We start from the raw sequence: 20,539 nt of genomic DNA, 5'->3' as shown, positions 1-20,539 counted from the left end.
GGGTCACTGTGAGTAGGAGGGAGAGAATCCTCTGAGCTGGCCCTGTCTTCTATCCGTTGGCCTGGCTCTCCATGGAAGGAAGCTGTTGCTCTCATTAAGGTAGACCAGGCTCATCCTGGGCTACAGCTCATCCCATAAAATGAGCTTCACTAGCTTTGGTCTTCCTTAAGACGACTGGAATGGTCAGCTCTTTGCGCTGGCTGACCCTCACGGAACGCTTGCGGCACCCACCGAGCCAAAAGCCTGCTGAGCAAGATACTCACTTAAAACGGCCATGGCCAGACCACGGAGATTTCCGCTTCAGTCTTCTCCACCTGTCTTCAGTCAGTCTCTTCGTTGGTTGAGTTTGACAGTTTCCCCACTCTTGGCTCATCTTCAAAGTCTTCCCGACCTCCCTTAAAACACTTGATCTGCCTAAGAACTTGTTTCACATGGGGCAACACTGCTGTAAACTTGCTGGAAATCTTCAAGGATTTGAGAATGTGCTCACTTGATTTTTCTTAAAAGGTTGCTGTTAGCCATGACCTCAAACACATCTTTTTGAAAGGCCCTCTAGTAAGACTGAGACAAACGTATTCCTGAGAGGACCTGTCTGCAGTCACGCAGGAATCACACAGGGGCAAGGTTAAATACTCTGTTTTGGGGGGTCTGCGGTGCGGAGAGGGAATACACCTGAGCACGTAGGTACTGAGCCCTAGCTGCAGCGCTTGCTGACTTCCCTTGGACGAGCCCTCTGTGTAGCCGCCTTTTCATTTTTCTCTTCACAAAGGAAGAAAACTAGCCACACGATTATGCCCTTGGATCCTTTCACTTAACACAACAGCTTAGGGAATTCTCCGTATTCGTTAGTACCTTTAGGACTGAATTGCTTTGGGCTGGTTCTCAAGTAGTCCCTTGCTTGGCCAAGCCATGCCACCTTTACCTCGTCCTGTTAACGTTTATTTCCCATCTCTGGCCATCACAAGTACTACCGCACCAACATCTCGTCACATATAGTTTACACACATGTAGAAACAGTACAGAAAGAGCTCTGCAGAAAGAATCCGAGGAAAGCGTTTGAGGAATGTGCTCCTCGGATCATTCACCAGCTCATCAATACTTCAAAGAGAGCTAAAGTCGGTCAAGTGGTGGCCCTGAAATCCAGGCTTTCAGGCCCCCGGGTTCTGGGTCCGAGTTCAGGCAGCCAGGACTGCGAGCATCCTTCAAAACAGTGGTTCTCACCCTTCCTCATGCCGCGACCCTTTCATACAGTTCCTCATGTGCTGGGGACCCCAACCATAAAATTATTTTTGTTGTTACTTCATCACTATCATTTTGCTACTGCTATGAATTGGGCGACCCTGTGAAAGGGTCATTCGACCACCCAAAGGGGTCGCGACCCACAGGTTGAGAACCACCGCTTTAAAACAAGTGAGCAGCAGGGCAGGGAGCTTACCAGAAACAAATACTGTTCGTCCCGACCAACAATGACTGTCTTGTTGTGGACTGAGGTCGTCAAGCTCTGTGGGTTGCAGTACAGATCGAGGAAGGATGTGGCGAAGAAGATGCCGTAAACCTGGGGAGCGCGGAGAATGGAGAAAGACGTCAGCTCCCTGGGACTCTGGAAACAAAGGCTCTGGGAACAACTTCAGTCTTGTCGCCACGGGCCTCTGCAGAGGCGGTGCCTCGTGTAGGCGCTGTGTTGGCACCTACAGAGGTAACTATGAGAAGGTCACTGTCCTCAGACAGCCCAGTCTTGAGATGAGGAGGAAAGGCTGGGAGACAGCATAATAAAGAAAGATAAGGCCAGATTGAGACAGCTCATCAAATGACCGTGAAGCGCTCACAAAGGGTGTGGATGAAGGAAGTTCAAGTTTGGGGTGGACACCACCAGTTGCCCAGCCAACTTCCTTCACTCCTTTAGTAGGGCCCTGATTTCTAGTGAATTTCCACCTGGAGAGAAGACACCATTCCCCACCTCCCTGGAAGCCAGCAGGAGCCATGTGATTAAGTCAATGTATGTAGACAGAGGGTCAGGTGAGACCGTCATGAAGGCTCATTCAAAGACTAACACGCCCTTCTCCCTTTTCCTCCCCTCCTTCTTGCTGCCTGGAGAGGAGAGTGGCAGTGGTGCCTTCTAAACCAGGAGGAGCATCACACGCTGCAGAGGGCAGGGCGGGAGTCCTGCATCAAACGTGCTGCTGCTGCTGCTGCTGCCCAGAGGCTCAGTTACCCAGCGCTCCTGCAACACACACCCCACGTAGAAGGCTGGAGCACACACAGATGAAGGGACCAAAAGCCCTTCTCACCGTCGCCCCGAGAGGAGGACCCTTGTCTTCTGCTCCTGGGTGAACTTCACGTGGTCCAGCATCTTTCTTCCCCTCGCCTTTGCTTCTTTCCCTTGCTAGTCTCTTCTCCTTGATATCACACACAAGAATGTACTAGACACCCTGTGCTAACAGACTCTCATTAACACGACAAAGAGCACATTCCCAAATGGGACGATAAGCACCCACCCGGGTTTAAGATCCACAACACAGATTTTGGTGAGACACAATTTTAGGATTAATCCCGAACACCTTGGATGCTGACCTCCGAACTTCTTCAATCAAGAGAGAAACACATTGTTTATAGTTAGTGTGACTTTAGCTTCCTCAGTTACATGCAGTCCTTCTCAAGTGAACCTGACTCAGAGGAGTTGAAAACAGGAGAGTGGGAGATGAGTGAACTTACAGCAGATGGGAGAAGGTGACAGAAAGAAAAGTGGGTGAAGGGCGACATGTAAGACATGACAAAATAATAATTTATAAACTATCAAGGGCTTATGAGGGAGAAGGTGGTGGGGAGGGAGGGGAAAAATGAGGAGCTGATACCAAAAGCTCAAGTAGAAAGAAAATGTTTTGAGAATGATGATGGCAACAAATGTACAAATGTGCTTGACACATGGATGCATGTATGGATTGTGATAAGAGTTGTATGAGCCCCCAATAAAATGGTTTAAAAAAAAAGGAGGTTTTCTTTGTAAGGTGGAGTCAAAGATAAGCAGCTCAGATGGGAGTTTAAAAGGAACAGGAGGCCACAGGAGGCCAGGGCCAGGTGGGGTCGTGGTCATGGGTTAAGCATTGGTCTGCTAGTCGAAAGGTCAGAGTTTTGACAATTAAAACAAGCCCACAAGGGCCAAAATACAGCCTTGAGTATATCCCGCCTGAACTTCGAGAACAGTCCAAGAGTCAATGTGACTCATCGAACACCAATGACAGAATCCTCAGCTGCTGAGCCGTGGGATGACATGAAGAACATCACATCTGAAGAGAGCAAAGTAAAGGTCAGATGCAACTCTGGAACCAGGTCCTCTTGCCCCTCCAGCTGCTAAGCCAATGGAAGGAAAGTCGACGCCCAAGAGCTGAACAGAACATTTCCGTGGGGAGCTCAACAAGGCAAAGGGCTATCATGAAATGTGTGAAGACCTGGCGGTAGAAAACGAAACAGGAATATCAGTATATCTCAGGCTGAAAGAACTCAATGAGAAATGAAAGCCTGAGTTGCAACAATGAGAGATTTTACGGGCAAGCGAGGATGAGAGGCATACACAGGGTCACTGTACCCAAAAGAAGGGGTTGACACTCAACCTTTTGAAGAGGTGGCATATGATCAAGAACTGAAGGAAAAGACAATTCTTCTGGTACAGATGGAGCATCACGACACATGCTAAAACACGCTGACGAGGCATGCAGCGGACTCACTGGCCTATGTCACCAAGTCTGGAAGACACCGAGCTGGCCAACTGACTAGAAGAGACACATGTGTACGCATTCCACAGAAAGGTGACCCAACAGCAAGGGACTATTATAGAACAGTATCACTAATATCACATGCACACACAGCGTCGCTGACAGTCACCAACAACAGTTGCAGCGGTACAAGGAGCTGTCAGAAATTCAGGCCAGAGTTGGAAAAGACTGTGGAACAAGGGACATCACCGACTGCTGACATCAGCAGGACCGTAGCTCGAAGCAGAGGACACCACAAAGATGTTTATTTGTGCCTTATTGATTATGCAAAGGCATGCAACGGTGTGGATGATGACAAACTCTGTATAGCAATGAGAAGAATGGGAATATTCCAGAACAGTCATAGACCAGCTGTTCGAATAGAGCAAGGGAATGTTGAGTGATTCTCGAGACCGCCAGCAGCTCCACTGGAGAAAGACTGGTCATTCTACTCCTGTCAGCCATTAGTCTCAGACACCCACGGGGGTCTCTCGGAGTCAGCCTTTATGGATTGCAACTCACTGTGAAGAAGACCAAAGTCCTCACAGCTACACCAATAGGTAACATCATGATAAATGCAGGAGAGCTGGAAGTTGTCACGGGTTTCATCTTGCTTAGATCCAATCAATGCTCCACAAAACAGCAGTCAAGAAATCAAGTGACATAATGCTTTGGGCAAGTTTATGTACAGACCTCTTGAAACCGTTGAAGAGCAAGGATGCCATTCTCAGGATTCAGGAGCGCCAAACTCTACGCCACGATATTTGTAACTGCCTCACAAGGAATGACCAAGAACAAAGCGCCCAGGCCTGGGACTGCTGAATGAAGGAAGTGTGCCGTGACCTGCCGGAGCAATGAAAACAGGCCGTGTGGGGAGAAGCACGGTTGGAATGGTCCTTAGAATCAAGGATGGCAAGACCTTATTCCCCAGACTAAGGACATGTCCCACGCTTGGTGAAACGGAAGGGCAGTGACAAAGAGGAAGGCCCTCAAGGAAGGGGGCTGGCACAGTGCTTGCCACCACGGGCTCGCACATAGCCACTGTCAGTGAGGCCGGCTCAGGACCCTGACGTCCTGGTGCACAGGGTCGCTCTGGGTCGGAACAGGCGGATGGCACCTAACAACCACCACACAAGGGACTGTGCCGAGTGGCACAGACTAAAAATATTTCATGAGCTCATACAGGAAAAGAGCAGGATTTGACTGCCGGGGGGAAGTCTAGGGAGGAAAACGCAGCATGGGCAAGGACGCGAGATCAGAGCAGGGAATGGACTGGCCCGAGAACATCAGAAAGGCAGACATAAAAGTACAGAAAGGCACGCCTTGGGGAGGGCTGGGAAGGGAAAGAATCAAAAGGAACCACTAAACTAATCGTTAAGTATATAAAAACAAAAGAAAATAAAGAGCCGTATACAAACCAAACATGTGGCGAGTGGAATAAATGTGTGAGCATGCATGGAGGAGTTGGCCATTGAAGGCCACCAGGGGGCAGTCACACAGGCGAAAAGGGGCTGTGGAAGCTAAGGCCACGTATTTTGGGACTCCTTAGCAGTACCTATTCTCAGTGCCGATGACTTCTCATCAGGCCCAGGTCCCACCGTCAGTTCCCAAGCATAGGAGTATGCCACCCCCTCTACCCTCAAGGTCTATTAAACAGCAATCCCCGGCCAGGGCGTGGAAAGTGATGGTGGAGCTGAGATGTCCTAATTCCTTTATAAGGGACCCCAGAACTGACTGAGAGGAGAGGAAAGGAGTGGGCAGCAGAGGAGGAGAAAGCTCAGAGCCTTTCCAGGGGACCAGCATTGGAGAAGAGGCCAGGCTGAGCTGGTCATCCTGGCCAACTCACCACATTCCTGGGGCCAGTCCAGGTACATTCCACGGCTGTCTGGTTGATGGCCTTGGCTTTGAGGATAGGAGCCAGTGGTCGGGTCCCTTTGGTCATGACGTGCTCAAATGCCAAAGGACTGTCACCCAGGTCAGTCCTGGCCCACGCAGAAATCTCATAGGAGGTGTGAGCTGTCAGATTGCCAACTGTGAACACATGGACAAGAGGATGACGCGACTAAGCTGACACGGTGAGTCAAGACTCCGCGTCACTGACACGCACACCTCATCCCAGAGCAAAGCGTAATCTCTCAACTGAGCAGCGACCACGAATTCAACTGCATGTAGGCATGCCATGCACCCTACGTGGTGTGTTAGAAAACTGCTGAATGCTACCGGAAATTTCCACTTTTATATTAAAGGAGAGAGGCAAACTACAAAACCATAAATGACAGTCTTCAATTTTCCATGAAGACATACAGAGAGGTCAATTCAAAGGAAACAGCCACTGAAAACAAGACATGAATGACCTTTGCCTGGATCAAAAATGTAAAGTGATGTCTCCTCTGTGGGGTATGAAATTAGACTTTTGTTTGTTTTCTTCATATATACTTTAGGTATCTTTGCTTTTTTTTTCAGTAATAAACATGTGCTCCTTTTGTAATGAGGGGAGTTTTGTTTTTTTTAAATAGCAGAGGGTCAAGTGGCAAAAGCTGTATAATGTGCCCCATAGCAGAGTTAGTATTATGGTTATATAAAGCCACACAGCAATATAAACAGCATGCACACAGTAGAGGCGCGATGTTCCATTTTACTGGTGTGCCTTCCTGGGCACGCTATTTCACCGAGCAGATTCTCGGTTTGAAGAGAGACAGCAGCGAACACTTGCACATTCAGTTTTATGATGGTACACCCAGACCTAAAGGGAAATATAGCTGGGAGGGAAATATTGCTACAGGCAGGAAAGTCCAGGGCACTCTCAATAGCAGAGGCAGTCTATCTGCCACTGAACTCTTGGTCTTTGAAATACATGCAAATGCTACCTTGAACACATTTTCGGATTTGATTGTTTTACCTGGGGCTCACTCAGTCTTTTCAGCGATGTAAGGGCTGGACTATCCTTCCTTGGTTTGTTTGTGAATGGATATTCAATGATATTCACTGGATACCAGTTACACACGATGTATTAGCCAATGCAGGAGCACACTCAGCCAGAGAAGACAGGCAGGTAACTCAGTCTAGGCCTGCTTTCCTTGGGGACCCTCAGAACATCTGAGGGCAGCTCATCTGCCAGTTTTTCCTCCTTCACCCCTCTGACTTGCAGAGGCATCTGTTTAGAAGCGGCCTTAAGCAGCTGTGACGGTGTCCCTCTACCTAAAGGTTGCCCCAATGCATAAGATCCGCTCCATCAGCGAAGGTAAAATCCAACTGACATTCCTTTGACCCCAACTCCTGCCACCAGCACCCCCAGTGTGTTGGGAAGCAGAATCGGGCTTCACAGGCTTCCAAGGACTAGGTTTTTTTTAGCAGTAGATTGACAGACATTTCTACTGAAGTACATCTAAGTGACCCCAAACTGCCAACCTTTCAGTTATTAGCAACATGTACTAACCATTTGCCCCACCACCCAAGGACTAGCCATGACCAGCCAGGGACTAACCATGACCAGCCAGGAACTAACCATGACCACCCAAGGACTAACCATGACCACTCAAGGACTAACCATGACCACCCAGGGACTAACCATGACCACCCAGGGACTAACCATGACCACCCAGGGACTAACCATGACCACTTAAGGACTAACCATGACCAGCCAGGGACTAACCATGACCACTCAAGGACTAACCATGACCAGCCAGGGACTAACCATGACCAGCCAGGGACTAACCATGACCACTCAGGGACTAACCATGACCAGCCAGGGACTAACCATGACCAGCCAGGGACTAACCATGACCAGCCAGGGACTAACCATGACCAGCCAGGGACTCTGCTGCCATCACCACCCTGTTAGCACACTGACCAGCACCCCAGTGTTACCTTTGTGTGACAAGCTACTCCCGCGGAAGTTCAAGGTTCTCTTCTCTTGTTTGTGGGTGTCAAAGGCCCAGAAAAGGTTTACCACGTAGCCATTCACCTGCCAACGACCAAGACGCGTGTTATGGGACTAGCAACACATCTAGGAAACACCTGGACAGGCAGTGCAGGACTGAAACCAGTCCCCCAGCCCTCGCCCCAACTCTGTTGTCTCCTATCACGATGGGGCTGTTTGTATTGATTGTTCTATTGATAGTCACATTTGTACTATCAGAAACTATCTCGACATAATAATACTGTTTAGCTACATGCCACCTACTCCTCAAAACAAAGGCAAGACCATTTGTGATGTAAAGTCCATATTCAATAAAACAATGAAGAATCAGCTGATAGAGGTGGAAAGGGAAACAACGAGCAGATCATTGGGCTGGGAAAGAGAAGTCAATCTCGCTTCAGCTTTTCCAGTAGTCAGGGCCAAGCCGGGAAGGTGGCACCAAGGGGACTGGTTAGTGCCCACTGTTGGGCAGGAGAAAACACAGCCATACAACAGGATACACTTCCTTTTCCAAACTGCACTGACCCTCCGTGAAGCCCGAGGCTTCAGACACCAAGTAAGTACATGGTCCGAAGGGTTGTGTGTCTGACTGCAACTGGATGGACGTCAGGGATGTGGCGGGGGGGGGGGGGGGTGGCATGGGCAGTCGAGAAAGAACATGTGAGGGCGGCGGAGGGAGGCGGTCAGAAACTGCATGAGCTCTGATAACCAAGGTGAAGTGGGCAATGCAGGTGGGCCACGGGGGTGGGGGGTGGAGGTGCGGTTCTGGAAGAGGGGGACCTAAAGGGGATACGTTTCCAAGCATCTTTCCAAGCACCGGAGCAGCTCACAAGAAAGCTGCTCTTCTCTGTGGGAACCTCTGCATTAGCGCTTAAGCACCAGGAAATCCAATAAAGCTGAAAATTACAGGGCAGACATACTCTGTTAATGCCAACTCCTTATTTGCACTGTAGCTGTGAACGATTTAATTGCAGGGTTTAAGGAAGAAAAAAAAGGCACCAGGTTGAGGCAGAATAATTACATAGGAAGACTCAAGTTGTTCTTCATGGGGGAGAACGTGACTCCTTATGGTGTTGGAGCTTCCCTCCCAGCCAGTCATCCCTTTCCCTTAATCTCTGGATTGTCCAGCTGTCCCAGTTCCCAGACAAAGGAAAGTCCTGCCCAGCCACTCCTGGGAGCCTTAGCATTACCTTGATGTCACTCTCCATGGTGAGGGTAAAGCTCAGCGAATTTTCTCCGTAGCTGTCAATGTGGATATCTGGTGGTGGGATCACTGGAAACAAAGGTATCAGAAAGAGCAGCCCGTGAGTGAGGAAGGAGATCGCAACTCAATAGACAAAGCCATCTTTCAGCTGGGGGAAGAAAGGGATTTCTTTGGATTCTCTTGGATCTCTTTTTACCACTGTTGTTTGTTTGAAGGTAGATTGTCAGACACAGGTTTGCTTGCTTGCTTTCCCGGCAACTAGTCTGGGCAGAAAGTTCCATGAGTCATGCTCTCAACAGCCCTGCTCCACCAAGCAGCAGGGCTCACCGTGGGTCTGGCAGACTGGCAGGAGTGTCAATCATGTCACTAACCATAAATGTTTGCATCTCCTTGCCACCAATTTGATTCAGGTAAACCTGACTTTGTGTGTTTCTGAGACTGTAACGCTTTATGGAGTAGAAAGCCTCTTTCTCCCAAGGAGCGACTGGTGGTTTCAAACTGCTGACTTGTGATATCCTGGCCGGATGTCAGAACAGAAATGTGGACTGGAGTTTGTTGGGGAGGAACACGGTGTCCGACACACTCAGTTCACATTTGGTTCGGACATCCGGCCGGGATATAAGCCGGGGCAAGTTGCCCCACCCGGCGACCTCACAAAACCCAAACCAAAGTCACCTCTGTTGGGCTGATTCCCTATGGGAGAGCACGCCTCACGGAGCTGGGAAAACGAAGTAAAATAACGCGTGTAAAATGCCAACTGCTCATTCCACGTTCCTTTCCTCCTGTCCCCGGATAATAAACCCACCTGACATGACAGATTAAAGAGTCAATAGCAATCCGCTTTCTCAGAGAGATCTGAACGCCAACAGAGGTGTGGGGCCAGGATGAAAAGCCAGAGAGAAAAGCCTGGGAAGGCACTGCCAATTTTGGTGTGGCCAGACTGCCACAGTGGCAAGGAGGGGCCAAGGAGAAGAGAAGTGGGCCTCAAGCTTGGAAACCAGCTCCCTTGCCGGCTTGCAAGAGACTGCCCACCTGGCCTGCAGACTGTAGACACTGGCTCACTGGGACCCTGGCTTGGCTCATCTAAGGGCTTTATTCGTGCCAGCACTACAATAGTGTAGGCCAATTCCTGAAAGTAAAGCAGTATCTTGAAAGATGGACAGACAGACAAATTGTTTCTCTGGCAAGCCATGTGCACACTCCAAAGTGCTTGCCCTGGCAAACAAGCAGTTACTAGTACTATCAGCTCCAGTGCTAGAAACATCCATCTACACAGTTTCTCAGCATCTGTGGAAGAACAGCGTCCGCTAACTTAAAACAGCTCAGGTGAGCATGTGAAGAACCATCTTCACGGAGCCAAGCAGGCTCCTGTGTGGGGTACAGTGAATGCTGTCCCTCCTGTGAGCAAGGGGTCAGGGGGAATGACCTTTGGGGGTACTCTGCATACTTGCATGAAAAGAAATGGTCCATTTCTAGTTGAGGAAGATATTCAGTGTCTCCAAAGCACAGCAAATGCACTAGAACCGTGTCTCTCAGCGGGGGTGGGGGTGTTCCAACCTAGGCATCTCTACTCTCCAGACCTGACTCAAAGTTATCTCCAAAGGGTTTCCACCTTCTCCAACGCTGTAGACACTGGGAGTGTTTACCTTTTCCTTTCGTGGTGGTAATGGATTTAGAGTCGCTCCAGTTTCCTATTCCACGACTAGTCACCGCAGCCACCTTTTCAGAGCAGAGTGTGAATTAGTGTGAAATCAAGGCAATTCACCATACAGCAAGCACTCCGAATGACTACACGGGGGAGGCCTCGGCAGTGAGCCTGGCCAACGATGCACGGGGTGGCCCAGGGCGGGCAGCGGCCTTGACAATGGGAATGAGAGGGGCCTGGCAAAGGGAAGTAGGGCAGTGCTCAGTAATGGAACAGCTACTGACTGAAGGATGGCAAGGCCTTTTCTGGGCAGCAAGGGTGGGAGTACACCTATACAGACACATATAAATGCACGCATATGGGGCGTGTATGCGTGTGTGTGTCTATGGTCATCTAATTGATTATGGCTCATGGTGCCCTATGAGGTTGTCAAATCTTACATGAGCAGGCAGCCTCATCTTTCTCCCATGGAGTAGCTGGTGGGTTTGAACCACTGACCTTGTGGTTAGCAGCCCAACTCCTACAAGGGATCCTAGTGTGTCTCTATATACACATAAATACACACGCATGCATGCAAAAGGTCTGTGGGATGTTGGGAAACTCTTCTGCAAGCTACCATAAAGGTGAAAACACCACGATGCACCTGCAGGAGCTCTTGGGATACACAGCAGAGTTGATCCCAATGCAACCCATGCACGTGAGTGCCCGTCATGGGACCTGTGCTGGCACACCAACCGTCACACAATGTAGCACAGGAAAGCAAGAGCAGCGTGTCCACAGTGGGGCAATCCCTCTACTCCTGTGTTTTCTGTAAGCCCCAAACTGCTCTAAAATACGAATGTCGTCGAGCCAATTCTGAGCTATAGCAATCCTACAGAGCAGAGAACTGTCCCACAGGGTGGCCGTGGCTTCACAGACGCAGGCAGCCACATCTTCCTCCAAAGGTCACTGTGCTGACCACCCTTAGCAGTACAGTGGCCAACCTGCACCGCCAGGGCTCCAAAAGGAAGGGCATGCCAAAAAAGCGCACTGTGAAATTAGCAGCATTGAAGGAGTCCCTGATTTGTGCGTGCAATGGTAGCAACAAACACATTCCGCATGGTATCCGTTCACCAGGCACGTGTTAGCGCTGTGCATCGCCTGCTGCTGAAGATGAGTTGGAGATGCGGTGCACAAGTACAAAAGGTCGAAAGCACAGCAAGCGGAGGATCGGGGGGGAGGAAAGCGGCACAAGCTGCCTTCTGTTAAGCTCTCAGCTATATGCGGAGAGTTCCTTTTGAATTCTCTGCGGCCTCCACTAGCGAGACTGGGGGGAGTGGAGGGGGAGCTCCAGGGGGAGGGGCTGAGGATTTTGCAGACCACGAAACTGGACCGCCTACATTCTCAGACACGGGTGGCCCACCACTGCCCAGCTAACTGAAAGGGGCGTCGGCACTTACCCTGACGGTGTAGAGGGTGTTGACCAGCAAGTCTTTTATTTCTGTGCTGTTGCTCGCTGCCCTCTGGGAAGCCCAGACCTTGGAACCACTCCTGCTGTATTCCACCTGGAGGGAGAAGACAGGCCTGTCAGGGGTGGTCTGCAGGCGTGCTTCAGCCACACAGAGGCAAAGTACTCACACACGAATGCGCCTTAGAAACAAGTCAGTCACACCAGGATGGCTGCTGCAGGCTCCCACTTATCAAGAGCAGGTAGACTTGGGCAGTGACTAGAGACTAAGGTAAATGAGTGGTCACTCCGCAGGGGTTGGGGCACGGGAGTTATTGCTGAAGGGTCTTGAGTTGCAATTTGGGGTGATGCAGGAGTTTTAGAAAAAGGGGTGATGTTACTACAACACACTGAAAGCAGTGTTACTGAAACACACATATGAACATGGCAAATGGTGTGTGTGTGTGTGTGTAAAGGTACAGACATACATTGCAAGGGGGATTCAGAAAGCTGATGGGAACATTCCACTCTTTCATAATTTTATTTTTCTATGAACTTTTTGAAGCCTCTCATAGTACAACAAAATTTAACTTTTTAAAAAAGGCAAACAGATGTCTGGGGTATCCGGTTACCTTAGGAGACTATGGGAAGAGAGGAGGATACAGAGGAAGGTGGGCAGGAGCTGTTCTAATGAATGAGGCCATTGTAACCAATATGGATACAATGTATCCACAGGGTGTCCGCAGCATTGTATCCGCTCAGTGGTGAGCTGCCAGGTCACACAGAGTAAACTTTTCTCTAAAGTCAAATATCTCCTCTTCTCCAACCCACACGGCCAGCCACGGAAGACACTTACAATGTACTCTCGGATAAGGCCACGGGGGTGGGCAGGAGGCGTCCAGTGACCCACAATCACACCTTCCGCCTCACTGTAGAGTGACAGCTGCAGGTTCCGAGGGGCCTCTGGCACTAGGAAAGAGGCATTTGGGGATTAAAACCCACCTGCGTACTCAATCACTAGCAATTCCCCTGAGTCTTAAACAAGGGGAAAAAAAGAAGCCTTCAGACCCACCCACTGCACTAGAAAAGGTCATCAACTTGTCCTTCACATTGACGCGAAAACCCTTCTTCTTCCTCCAGAATACAGGGGTGCACTGTCCCACCCACTGCCAGACAGCTCATCAAGACCGGTGGTTTGACTGGCTGCAACACTGGAAGCTAGACAACTGGGATTGCAAATGCCAGCAGAGGGCCCCGTGGAGGGCGGCTGTCAGTGGAGACTAACGCACTAGAAGAACAGTTTGGCAATCTGCTTCTGAAAAGTATCCACTTAGAGATCACACAGGACACTGCCTGGCTTGCTTACTTTGGGCCCATCCTCAGGAACAATCAACTGCTGGGGGGCAACACTGTGCTCCATGAAGCAAAGGGCCAGTTCGAGCGAGGGAGGGAGACCAGCAGTGAGATGGACTGGCACGCAGCCACAGAGGTGAACTTGGCGAGGAGGATGACACAGGGCCGGACAACATTGTGTTTCACGGCACGCAAGGTCACCAGGAGTCTCAGCTGACCTTAGTTGAGTCTACTTTGATGTCAGTTTGTGGCTCACAAGGGGTGCAGGATGGAATTGCTTGGGCAGGCAGAATCATCATTGCTCTTGGGCCTTCAATTCTGGGGTCTGTCTGTTAAGAACAGCACCTGCTACTCAAGTCCTCATACAGCGAGAGAGAACCATGGGCACGACTACAAAGGGATGGATCACCTTCAGCACGGATACCTGACACGCTGACATGCGCTCAAGACACTTCCGGGTCTTCTCTGTGGCTGCCTGCAGAGCCAGGGGAAACTCCACAATGCTTTCCAGTCAGACTTCCTTTTGACTGTGGAGTGTTTCTCCAATTGGATAACCCACAGAAGAAGAATCTGCATCCACAATTCGTGACCCGTACGGATTGCAAGGGCAGGGACAGTGTCTTATTCATCTATGAAGCTTTTACATTTAGCATCAAGCCTGGTCAAGAGTGTGTGTGCGTAGTTAACATCCGTGGAGTGAAAACCGAGACTGGGGTTATTTCAGAGATCTCTGTGGATTTGGGGGGCAGTTGCAAATGAGGAGTTCATAAAATATGCCAGGTCATGGGAACACATCCCTGAAACGAGCACATATCCACCCAACAACAACTGCTCTAAAGCACATGCGTTTGGGTTTCTTTCTTGACAAGGGACACACGATTGCTGGCTGTTCATCTGACTGGCTGTTGACTGTCGAGGCAGCTCTCCAACTCCAGGCACGCCCGTGTGCACCACTCCAGAAGGCCTGGCCTGGCTTGGCGCCGTCTCTATGATGTCTGGTACAGCTGAATCCACTGTGCCGTCCAGCTCCCGCACGGCCTCCCTCGCCTTCACCGCTCTCCCACTTTACCAAACGCGGTGTGCTCCTCCGGCCATCAGTCCTCCCGTGGCGCCATGCAGCACAGCAAGCCAGGTGAGGGCTTGGACAGTATTCTGTGACGCATAGTTTTCACTAGAGAATTTTCAAAAGCAGACTCTCCTTGGTCTGGATGCTCGGCTGAAACTAAGCCCTCCTGGGTGACCATGCTGCCATGCACATGACTGTCAGCATCCCAGCAACACACAGCCACCACACAATCACAAACTGATACAGGAGCAAGATCTGATTCAACACAAAGCCAATCGTTCAACAACTCAGGCAAGCACAGGAAGCTAAGCAGAGATGCGTGCAAGCGACTCTGTGTGCATGCTCCCGAGCACCCTCTGGAAGATCGCTGCCGCCCACTTAGGGTCATGTACAGGCCACACGCTCACAAGGGCACTTACGTCCTTCGGGAGTCCTCAGATTCACAAAGTCATTGGTGTTGTGCATCTTGTTTAGGCACTGGACCTGCACTTTAACCTGATAGGTGGTGTCTGGCTTCAAGACCTTTAATACCATGCTTGTTTTGTTGCTGTGGGTCTCCAGAGCCTTCCAGACGCTCTCTCCAACCACCCTGGCCAAGAGACAAAATGAGAGCGTCAGCAGGGTGACGGAGCTGCCTGGCTCACTAGAGAGCCACACTGACTGCACAAGAGGTTGTGATGGGTCATCTGGAGGCAGTGACCAGGCCGCTGTCTTCGGCCGTGGCACTGACAAGGCCCACCTGTAGTAGACGTTATAGACACAAGAAGCAGAAGGCATTCTTTTGGGCCGCATCCAGGTCAGAGTGATGTCCCCGGAGAAGTCAGCTGTCCACTGGAGATTCTGCACTTTGTACACAGTTAAGTTATCTGGAGGTAGAGAGGGGAAAAGCAAAAGACAGCTCCGTCACAAATACATGGATTCCAAAGAGCCCCCCCCCCCCACCAAAGGGACCCCTTCTTTAAGCAAATGTTTATCCCGTGGGTTAGAGCTCCAAGTCTTCCCAGTGCTCCCTCCCCTGCCCCACGATCTCCTCTGTGACATACACGGGGCGCCAGATGCCCGGCGCACCTCTGAGGTTCACTGTGCCCAAGATGCTAAGAGGCCATGGTCATTGCCAATGGAGTCCCAATCAATGGGAGGCACTTCTTAAAAACTGTGGGAAGGGGGATTAAAATAGAATAGCATTTTCCCACGAACTTTTAAAAACTTCTTTCAAGATTTTCACTCCACTTTTTCCTTTTATTTCACCCAGCCTGTATCATTCTGAGCTTGCTTCTCGGCAGGAAATGACCCAGGTGGCAAGGACAAGGCCCTTTTGAAACATGCTCTGGACAGCAGGGCTGAGCTAACCCTCCAGAAAGCTGCAGGCTGTGTGCGAGCCGTGGGCATTGGCTTATGGTGGGAAGGGCACCTGACACAAAGTCGAGCCCAGCATTCCGCTCTCAGGATGATGCTGGCCAGTTGCCATCCTTTCAGTTGACTCCAAGCAACCCCTAGGGGTCAGAGGAGCTCTACAGACCAGGCTTCCAGGCTGCAGCTTCCCGAGGCAGACCGCAGGTCTGTCTTCAGAGGCTAGCAGGGAATTAGGGCAGCGTTGGACCAACCCTGACTTCCAATGACACGCTCCAGCTGTGCAAGAGCCGGTCTCGTTTTCAGAGGCAGGAAAAGCTGAGAAGACGAGTTCTAGCGAGGGGCCCACCCAGGGGGCTTCAAACAGTCCCCGGAGGAGCTGGGTGACAGTCCAGCCAGTACCCACCACTGCAGGCCCTCTCGTCGCTGCCGTCTGAGCAGTCCAGAAAGCCGTCACAGTGCTCCGCCAGCACAATGCAGGTCTCGCCGTCCTCACACCTGAACTCCCCGCTCATACAGCTCAGCGTACTGCGTGTGGCTGAAACACAAATGGTGCACAGTGCTGAGTCCCAAGGTCGAGTGCGCAGCCGGAGCTGGTACACCCATACAATTTGGGAGCAAGCCCTGCATGCTGGGAACGTTCAACAGCAACAACTAGAATCTGCTGCGGGAAGAGAGGGAGCTTGGGAGTCAAGCAAACTCAGGCTCACATTCAGCACTAGCACACTGCTGAATGTCCCCAAGGATCGGCTCGTGTGGTAGTTACATCGTCTGCTGTCAATTTGAGACTTAAGAGTGAAGGGGTGGAGTTAAGCCTGTCAATCAGGTAGCACCTTGATGACCTCATTTAGAGGCGCTAAGGAGATACATAGCTCTCTGGAGGCAGGGCACACACTCACTCCTTGGGAGACATTCCTGCGGACAAGACACATGGAGCTACGCTAAAGCCACAGAGCTGAAGGAGCCATGTGGAGACCCCCTGACAGCGCTGAGATGCTTCTACCACCACTGAATCCCAATACTTTGCACCCACTTGCCTGCATTCAGCATCATTGCACGTGTTTTCTTGAATTTGAAGAGGACTTGCTAACTTGGCATCAGACATATGGGCTCATATCAGACGTAAGGACTTGATCTGGACTGGGCTAGGATGTTTTCTCAATATTCAACTGCTCTTGTATCTAAACCTCTTTCTATCAGTGCCCATGAATTTGCTTCTCTAGTCTACTCGGACTAACACAGCCTTTGACTGTGTAGATCAAAACGAATACAACAAACATGGATATCCTTGAGAATGGGAATTCCAAAGGATTTTAACGTGCTCAAGAGGAACCTGTACATGGATCAAGGGGCAGGCTTATTAACCACCTGCAGTATACAGACGACACAACCTTGCTGGCTGAAAGTGAGGAGGATTTGAAGCACTTGCTGATGAAGATCAAGGATCGAAAGCCTTCATTACGAATTACAACTCAATGTAAAGAAAACCAAAATCCTCACAACTAGGCCAACATTTATCTATGATCAAAGGAGAAAGGGTTGAAGTTGTAAAGAATTTTGTTTTGCTTGGATCCGCAATCGATGCTCATGGAAGCAGGAGCCCTGAGCTCCAATGACACCCTGCATTAGGGAAGTGTGCAGCACAAGACTTCTTTAGAGTGCTCCGAAGCAAGGCCATGACTTTGAGGACTGAGCACTGCCTGATCCAAGCCACGGTATTTCCCTCGCCTCAGATGCAGGCGACGGTGTACGGAAAATCAAAGAAAACTCGATGCATTTGAACTGTTGTTGGCCAAGAATGCCAAAAGTACCATGGACTTCCAAAAGAATAAACAGATCTGTCATGAAGAAGCACTATGCCTCAGAGGCCAGGGTGGTAAGATTTCGTCTCACCTGCTTTGGACATGCTGGCTGGAGAACCAGACCCATGCTTGCGAACATGGAGGCGCAGTGGAACGAGAGCGGTCCTCGGTGAGGTGAATTGGCACAGTGGCTGCAAGCGTGTGCTCACACCCAGGACAATTGTGAGGGTGGCACAGGACCTGGCAGTGTCCCACTGTTGTACACAGGGTTGCGTGGGGTCGGAATGGACTTAACAGTACCAAACAACAACAACAGGGGTGTTGACAGTCCCATAAACTGCCAGATGAGTCAACAGAGCTGTGTTGGAAGAAGTGCAGCCTGAATCCTCTCGAGCAACTATGGTGAGACTTCAGTGCACATACTTGGCTATGCTATCAGAAGTAACTGGAGCACTCTCTGAGGAGCGAGGATGGCAAAGCTGCCTTGTTCACTTACTCGGGATATCATGGTTGATAAAACAGCATCAGTGAAAAAGAAGGCCAGCGATGAGATCAACTGACAGGGTGCCAACAACAATGGGCTCAAACCCCACCTACGGGGAGCATGGCACAGAACCAGGCAACCTCTTCTTCCACACGGAACCACGACAAGGGTGGGCCAGAATGAATGTCACAGACACACGTGGGGCCACTGGCTTTGCTTTGTTTGTGTAACTAGATGCTGACGTTGGGGATCTGGGTGAGAGGGTGTATCACAGACACGAGTGTGCTGCTGTTATGTGCCATGAACTCTACGTGACAGGGGGGAACAGCCCCATAGGATTTCCTAGGCTTTCATGTTTGTGCGAGCTTACCTCCAGGCTCTTCTCCCGCAGAGCTGTTGGTGGGTATGAATCGGATCCTTCAGTTAGCATTGGAATGCCCAACCCTTGGGCCACCAGGGATGCTTCTACAAATACACTAAGGCACTAGAGAAAGGTCTGAGGGTCAATAGGGCAGGAGTGCTGGAAGCTGACCACTGAAACCATCACACATCTAGGGAGGGTTTACTGATTATGACTCAGAGCAGCTCCGGTGACACAATACTTAAGCACCAACACTATGGCAGTTCGAATCCACCAACTTCCCCAGGGAGGCAAGACCCGTGGGCCTGCTCCTACAGAGAAGGCAGGCTTGACAACCCTCTGGGGCATTCCGCTCAGTCTCATGGAATCACTGGCAGTCAGAATGAATGGCCTTGAAGACACGGAGCTGCCCCACTGAGTCAGGTACTCTTCTGCAAGTCACGAAGGTGGTGAGGGGTAAAAGCAAGGGGTCTTCCTGCTGTGTATTCAGGAAATACGCTAATGGGCACATGTCCATTTCAGGGAGTGACCAGAGAGAGAGGGGATGAGAGTGCAGGGACGGCTGCTGCCATCCTACGTCGCCTTGCCCAGGGGGCGGCACGCTGCGGCTTGAGAACAGCAAAGCTGAAATGAAAACAAAGCTACCATACCTACATTTATAAAAATGGTGCTTTCATTTGTTTGCTTGCAGAAATATATTATAAAAACATGACTCTCAAATAATTGTTAAATAGTTGGGAAGAACAGAATTGGCTCTCTGTCTCAAAAGTTTGCCAACTCCTGGGCTAGTCAGGGAGAACCTTTCTGCTCAGAGGGAGTTCTTCTTAAAAGTCCTAGGCTTCCCACCACAGAGGCGAAAATGTGGTGAAGCATGAGCAAACATCAGCTGAGTCAAAACCAGATGGCTTCATCTAGGTTTCTGTCAACAAGATGCCTTTATAGCCATCGCTCCATAGTTCAAAAAAGGACAACATGGGCCTTAGAAACTGGGGAATGCTTGCCATTAATCTATGGGAAAAACGTTTCACATGATTATTAAACAGATGATTAATGGGGCACAGAACAGGATGTGGTGGCCCTCGGGGACAGAATCCTGACACATTCATCTCATTTCCTTTTTTCATGGGGTTATCAAATTATTGGATTATCAAATTAATGGATTGAGGGAAATTGTGGTTACAGTACATCTTGATTTTAAGACCCTTAACCCAGCAACATCCCTGTGAATGAGATAAATTTGAAACAGGTTGCAGAGAGGGTGTGGCAGTTATTTAATCTATGGGCAACTTGAGGGAAGGGGTGGAGTCTAGCCTGTCAATCAGGTCATAGCCAAAGGTGCCTCTGTGTGGGCATGGCCTTCTCCTGAGGACTCAGGGAACTCCTGTCTTTCTCCCTGGAGGTGGGAAACACATTCCCCTTGGTGACAAGCCACATGAAGCTACGGTGATGGAGCCAGAGCCCTGGATCTGGAGGAGTCACCTGGAGACCCCTGACAGTGCTGAGATGCTTCCACTGCCACTGGATCCACAAGACTTTCCACCCACTGGCCTGTGATCTTCCTGCATTCGGCATCATTGCAAGGCTGCATGAGTCTAAAGAGGAATTTATAGCTTGGTATGGGACATATGGGCTAATATCACACTTATGGACTTGATCTGGGCTGGGATGTTTTCTTAATAAACAATTACTCTTTATATAAAGCTCTTTCTTATACACACATGAGTGTCTATGAATTTGTTTCTCCAATCAACCCAGATGAACACAGATGGATTTAAAGAATACTAATTAGTGAGTTAATACTGCCCTGCAGGGAGGTCCTATTGGTGACAATGCTCATTTCCTCTTTGTTCATCTTACTGAGTGGCCGAGTATTTGGCTCAAATGCTCCCACTATTGTTTGGGGGTCAAATCCCCCCATTATTACAGCGGTCACTGCCAGTTCTAGTTGGCTTCTTCAAGTGGATCCTGACTCGAGAGGGCAAGTGAGAGAACAGGAGGGAAAAGAAGAGGGAGAGGGAGGGAGATGCAGAGTGACAGAGAGGGAATGTGTGTGTCTGAGCAGAACTGTGCCCCACAGTTTTCCAGGACTGGCTTCGGGGGAAATCAATCTCAAGGACTTTCTTCGGAGCTACTTCGGAGTGAACTCAACTCTCCGACCTTTCGGGGAGCGGGCAAGAGCC

At 50.1% G+C, this 20,539-nt stretch overlaps 1 protein-coding gene across 2 annotated transcripts in view; it reads right to left on the bottom strand.

The window, feature by feature from the left end:
* Positions 1–20,539, bottom strand: part of SORL1 (sortilin related receptor 1) — a 215,236-nt gene that overhangs the window by 15,648 nt on the left and 179,049 nt on the right. For both annotated transcript variants that reach the window (XM_075546728.1, XM_075546729.1), the window contains exons 33-42: positions 16,119–16,250; positions 15,102–15,228; positions 14,782–14,951; positions 12,800–12,912; positions 11,957–12,061; positions 10,519–10,591; positions 8,859–8,941; positions 7,617–7,713; positions 5,596–5,780; positions 1,436–1,555 (exon numbers count right to left, since the gene is read on the bottom strand). In XM_075546728.1, the coding sequence (XP_075402843.1) occupies positions 1,436–1,555; positions 5,596–5,780; positions 7,617–7,713; positions 8,859–8,941; positions 10,519–10,591; positions 11,957–12,061; positions 12,800–12,912; positions 14,782–14,951; positions 15,102–15,228; positions 16,119–16,250 (1,205 nt within the window). The remainder of the gene's footprint in view (positions 1–1,435; positions 1,556–5,595; positions 5,781–7,616; positions 7,714–8,858; positions 8,942–10,518; positions 10,592–11,956; positions 12,062–12,799; positions 12,913–14,781; positions 14,952–15,101; positions 15,229–16,118; positions 16,251–20,539) is intronic.

This window comes from Tenrec ecaudatus, chromosome 4, assembly GCF_050624435.1.
Source record: "Tenrec ecaudatus isolate mTenEca1 chromosome 4, mTenEca1.hap1, whole genome shotgun sequence".
NCBI lineage: Eukaryota > Metazoa > Chordata > Mammalia > Afrosoricida > Tenrecidae > Tenrec > Tenrec ecaudatus.
The sequence above is the reverse complement of the archived record's forward strand: the minus strand, read 5'-3'. Positions and strand labels throughout refer to the sequence as shown.